Here is a 5,701-nt window from a genome sequence, read left to right on the forward strand (position 1 = left end):
AGATGATAGCCTGCCTCTCAGAGATCTTTGGTGCCGGCAAGTTCATCACGATGCAGTTTGAGCCGAAAGTGTGGGAAGCCTACCCAGGTCTTTGCCTCTACAAGTCGTGGAGACTAAGCTATTGACTAGAAGACTCACTCATGGCTCCTCAATCCATTTAAAACTTGAACCAGGTCTATCACCATGGGCCTTGAATGATGGGGTGACGTTGGGGCTTGAGTTACCTTTGAATAGGAGGAAGGAAGGATTCTGTGATGGTTGCATAAATTCTGTACTGTTATTCTTCTACCAGCCATCCGCAAAGGACCTAAACACACTAACCAGTTTGACTGGGCATGGGGAGGGGAATAAGCTGATTTTCCGTGCAATGCTGAGTTCTGTTCTGAATTCACACCAATTGGAGAAACCGAACATGGCCCTTTGGTCCATTAGACAGAACAGTGGGGTGTGGAGGTTCGTGCAGAATGGAGTTTGGATTCAGGTCCCATGCATGCTGGTCCCCTGGACCATCAAATCTCTGCATTGCTATTTATTTCCTGAGCTTCAGAATGCATAATTAAATATACACACTCAGCAACCGGAAGATTCCCCACGATGGATCCGAGACCTGTGGACGGTGGGTGATTATGGTAGCACGGATCATGTGGGAAACCATGGAACTGCCTGGATCCATCAACACAGACCCAAAAGCAGGATTCCCACACTCCTGGGGTTTGAAGACTGCAGAGAGAGCGCCGGAGAGTTCAGTGCATGAATGATGCTCCGCGGATGAGCTGGAAGCTCTGTACTCGATATTGAGCTGTAGTTACAGTTCAGAAGCACCTATTGAGGAGGTATGCTTTTGGTTTTAGAGAATTATGGGCAAGGAAAAAAAGCTACAAGGAAATCTACAAACACAGTATTCTGAAAGAGAGGTAGAGGGTGATACAGGACAGATGGACAGAAGGTCATTTCCATCCAGTGGTCCGACTGCATCATCGAAGACGACACGATGAACATGGGGGCTACCAGTTCTTGTAAATGGACTGACTCTGTCTGTCCGCAGAGCTCCTCAGAGGCCTGTTGACCCAGAGGGCAGCACGGAGCATGCCCAGGAGCACGGGCACCTTCAGGAAGACCAGGAGCAGGAAGTGGACGCTGCCCAGCAGGGGCCAAGGGGGACACGGGGACGGAGAGTGAGCAGCATCCTCGGGGAGGCCCTGGTGTCTCCACCTTGCTTGCCCCGCGTCCAGGTTCTGTGGCTACAAGAATCTATACAAGGATCAACCCGACACAGAGCAGCCCCACCTGAAGGACTTTGGACCCTGATCTTCAAGAATTGCCCCTGAGACTTAGGACTGTGGACATAAGGGTGGATGCAGCCATGAGAACCATGTGAGGGAGACTGGAGATCCAAAGGGAACCTGGGCATTAGGAGGATTTCTATTTGAGCCCTCCTCATGGGGGCTTCCCCAGCAGCTCAGAGGGTAGAGAATCTGCGTATGGTACAGGAGAGACCCAGGTTCGATCCCTGGGTCAGGAAGATCCCCTCAAGAAGAGAATGGCTACCCACTCCAGTATTCCTGCCTGGAGAATCCCATGGACAGAGGAACCTGGTGGGCTACAGTCCGTGGGGGTCACAAAGAGTCAGACATGAGTGAAAAACTAACACACTCCTCAGGTGGGGGTTTTGCAGTCTAGGGTGCAGAACCCAATACTGGGGAGACTTGGTTGACGTCTGCTAGCCAATAGAGCACAGCCACCTTGAGAGCAGGGACTGTTCCGTCTTATTCAGTGAGCAGTTGGTACCTGCCCAGGGTCTCCAAAGCTCCAGTCCTTCAAAGTCCTTGGCTGATGAAAGAGTGATCCCCGCAGCTCTGCACCCTCAGAGGCCAGGGCTCTTCAGCAAGATGATACAGATGACCAGGGCTCCAGGGGACAGAGGGGTCACCAACGCCCAGAGCATCTGTTCCTGCCCTGCCCTGGGCTGGGGGCCTTTTGTTCAGCCTGCCCCCCTTGTGCCTGGTGCCTCATTTCTGAGGATCCCGGCATGCCTGGCTCCCAGATCCTGCAGGCCTCCATTCAAGCGTCTGTAATCAATTAGGGGCCCTCTCATCATTGTGTTTTAACCAGCAAACTCCACCACCCTCCCACACATGCTGGCCCCTCCACAGGTGGCATTTTCCTCCAAGCAGTCATCAGTGAATGGTGTATTTACACAACCGACGTGCCGATCTGCTCACTGTGTGAATCGCCGCTTAGAACACGGCTCTGTCCGGGCAGGACTGTGTCTGTGTGCTTTGGTGCTGGATCCCAAGTCAACGAGAGCTCCTGGCACTTAGTAGGACCTTTACTGCTTGTTACAGAATTTGTTGAAAAAGTTAGGGTCCTTGGTGAAGGAAGACTTGCCTATTATTCCCCAGTCTCACCTAGAAATCACCCAGGTGAGATGTCCTGGGATGGGGGTCCATTACCGATGCGCTTGGCTGGGATCAGGGGCCTCCTGCCCGGACACTGCGCTCCAGGTGGGCACTGCCAAGGTAGTGGGAGACTCAGGGGTGCTTGTGGACCTCTTGGGGCTGGTGGCTGTCATAGAGACTGAGGGAGAAACACAAATCAGGCTTCGTTTCACCCCCTGGGTACCCCGCTCTGTCCCAGTGTGGTTCTGACTCACAGTCAAGGTCACTCACAACATCTGGATGGATGTGCTGTGTCCACCACCCTCCTGGCCACACCCAGGCCTGAACAACACCCTGGGCCCCCCTCCCTACCCCTCTCCAGATGTCCCCTGCCCAGGTGGGCACTGTCAGAGGTATATGGCCCTGCTCCCCGGGGGATCTGAGAGTGTGGAGAGGGCACTTGGCTCCAGATCATCCCCTGGCACAGCCACACCTCTGTCCTCCTGGTCCACCCTGCCACGGGACAAACGGGGTGACACGTTTTCTTTAGGGATTAACACAGAGAGACGGGGCAGACAGTGACGGGCAAGGGGAGTGGCTGGAGCGAAGCTCAAATGCAAAGTCCTGCAGCTGACTCTGAGCTGAATCAGGAGACCCTGTATCATCTGTCAGCCAGGCCCAGGGCCCCAGGCAGTCCTCTCCGTGGGAGGGCATGACCAGAAAGATCTAGAGAGATATCAACCTGGTGGACCCCGTGAAATGTGGCCTCTGCTGAGGTAAGTGGACAGAACCCTTCCCTGACACACCCTGCGGAGCCAGTAAACTCTGGGTTCCTTTCTTGTAAACAGAAACATACAAAGGAAACCTCCCTCGTGAGAGAGAAGCAACAACCAACAGGAAGGAACTCAGGGGAACCGGGCACAACCTCAGAACAAGAAGTCAGGGGAGAAAGCGAATATATGGACAGAGTATCGTGACTGGGTTCTTAGGAAACCAGAGCAGCCTTCTGTTAAAGAAGACTTATTGGGGATTCTCTAGTGGTCCAGTGGCAAAGAATCTGCCTTCCAATGCAGGGGACGTAGGTCCAATCCTTGGTCTGGGAAGATCCCACACGCCACTAGGCATAAACAACAACTGAGCCCAGGCTCTAGAGCCCGTGCTCCGCAGCAGGAGAAGCCGCCACAGTGAGAAGCCGAGCGCCACAGCAAAGAGCAGGCCCTGCTTGCTGCAACCAGAGAAGGCCCACGTGCAGCAACCAAGACCCAGCACAGCCAAAGAGAAAGAGAGAAAAGTTTAAAGATTCATTTGCAGCACGTGGCGGTCCACTGAGGGCCATAACACCTCCTAAGAGCCCTGTTCCTCATCCTTCTCTGCCTAACGGGCTCCTCTGGGTTTCCTCCTTGGGTGCCAGGTGCCGGAGGAAGAGGGATAGGCAAGGTCAGGCTGGAGTGGGGAGGGGTCTCCAAAGCATCCAAGGCTCCACGTGGGCTCCGGGACTCCGCCTCCCCCCTCTCACGGCTTCTGCAGACCCCCAGGACCACCACTGCGAAGCTGGGGCCCCAGGAGCCCTCCACGACACTGCAATGCCCTCTGCTGGCCCTGCTGGTCCCCGCCCCATAGGGCTGGCCAGAGAAGTCCAGGAATAGACACAGGGTCACCTTCAGAGTGAACCTGACCCTTGTGAAGACGGCAAGGCATCAGGCCCCCAGATTCAGGGCGTCTCCCCCTCCATTTCCTCTCAGGAGAGCTTCAGGTGTGAGGGTGTGTCAGGGGTGGACACAGAGGAGGTCTCGAAGAACCAGAGGTGGACGTGTGCTGTGTGCCTGCCGACCACTCAGAGCCTGGGTCCTGATCACTGATCCCACGACACCCTCCGCTCCAGGTCCTTCCTGAGGGTCAGGGTCCCAGGTATGTCAGCAGCCCTAGAGCTGGCGTCTCAGGCTCACCTGGGATCACAGACACCTCCACCTGGAGGGTGGGGTCACGTGAAAGTGGCACATAGATCCCACATCCGTACGTTCCCACATCCTCCTCTCTGAGGCTCTCCAAGGTCACTGTGAAGGTGAGGCTTGCAGGACGGTCTCTGATGGACACGCGGCCCCTCCTCATTTCTCTCTCTGACTCTCTGGTCTCCACAATCCTCCATGGTGACATACACGGGTGTTTGCACCAGTATTTGATGTCATCCACGAACGCCTCCTGGTACTCACACTCCACGCTCATGGATCCCCCACGATGCCTGTCACGCTTCGGGGGCCACTCAGGGACAAACAGCCTGTAAAACACAACCGAGTCCAACTCCATCGAGTGAGTCTGGGTCTGGGGAGCCCTGGATGCAGGTCCATCGAGGGCCCGTGGGGTCTGGAGGAGGCCAAGGCAGGAGGCAGGCCCTTCCTCAGACCCAGGGGTGGAAGAAGGGGGAAGGAGGTCCCTCCTCACAGAGGAGAGGATTTCGTGGAGACAGAAAAACTCAGGGTGTGTGTGTGTGTGTGTGTGGTGCCCCAAGAGGTCATCTCTGACTGTGACTGTTGAGGTTTGACCCTCACAGGCGCCCCCTCCCACCAGCACAGTGGACCAGCCTCACCTGCTTCGCGCCCTGAACCTCCTGCTCACTGCTGAGACAGGTGGCAGCCCCTTCTGGAACCTTCTCCCCACCCCCCTCTCCTGGCCCCCCACTCACCCAGCTCCAGCCCTGCCCCTCCCCTCCCCCAGGAAGGGCTGAGCCACCTACCTGGGAGCTGGAGCAGCAGCAGAGCTGAAGGCAGCCACCCAGTCCTGCCCCTCGGGTCATTTCCCCAGCAGGGATGTCACCTGCAGCAGCACCAGGCCCCAGACAGGGACAGGGTCAGGCCTCCTCAGGGGATTCCCTCCCGATGCCCACTTCTGCCCCTCTGGGCCTCTCTGCTCCTGGTCCAGCCCTGTCCGTGGTCTCCACAGTCCTCCTGGCAGCCAGTACTGAGCCGCGTGCAGAAACCTTGGGGTGAGGAGCAGAAGGGCCATGCGACGCCAGCTGGTGACCCCCGGCTTCTCTCAGTCTCGTGACTGGACTTCCGTGGTCACCTTCCGAGGATGAGCGGCCCACTCTGCTTAGCCCATAGCTGCCCCTGTGGGTCTCACGCATGCCCCCCAACACCTGGGCCACGCTGGGCTCTTTCTCCGAGGTGCGTCCCCACCCTTGGTGATACATCATTTCCTCTGTGGTCAGGGTGGATGGCTCTGGGGGCAGGTGCCAGGTTCCTCCATCCTCCCTGGCCTGGGTGGTGACCACAGTGGGTCTGTGTCCTGCCAACCTGCAGACCCATGCACCCGTGAGAGCACCGCCC

At 56.8% G+C, this 5,701-nt stretch overlaps 1 protein-coding gene across 1 annotated transcript; it reads right to left on the reverse strand.

Annotated features, from left to right (window-relative positions):
* Positions 1 to 1,004: 1,004 nt before the first annotated feature.
* On the reverse strand, positions 1,005 to 4,601 carry LOC123465507 (CMRF35-like molecule 6). The gene is made up of 4 exons (XM_045164692.1): positions 4,396 to 4,601; positions 3,895 to 4,055; positions 2,454 to 2,577; positions 1,005 to 1,137 (listed from the first exon to the last, which is right to left on the reverse strand). The coding sequence occupies exons 1-4, from the start codon at positions 4,599 to 4,601 to the stop codon at positions 1,005 to 1,007; spliced, it is 624 nt and encodes a 207-aa protein (XP_045020627.1).
* Positions 4,602 to 5,701: the final 1,100 nt, after the last annotated feature.

This window comes from Bubalus bubalis, chromosome 3 (assembly GCF_019923935.1).
Source record: "Bubalus bubalis isolate 160015118507 breed Murrah chromosome 3, NDDB_SH_1, whole genome shotgun sequence".
NCBI classification, from domain to species: Eukaryota; Metazoa; Chordata; class Mammalia; order Artiodactyla; family Bovidae; genus Bubalus; species Bubalus bubalis.

Bases quoted from the DNA above. Each gene is read 5' to 3' on its own strand.
- LOC123465507 (XM_045164692.1), bottom strand. From the start codon at position 4,601: ATGAGCGTGGAGTGTGAGTACCAGGAGGCGTTCGTGGATGACATCAAA. The intron at 4,056-4,395 runs GTACGGATGTGG...CGTCTTCACAAG, and splicing joins AGAGAGGAGGATGTGGGAAC to GGTCAGGTTCACTCTGAAGG. The intron at 2,578-3,894 runs GTGAGAGGGGGG...TTTCTCCCTCAG, and splicing joins CCTGGGGGTCTGCAGAAGCC to TCTCTATGACAGCCACCAGC.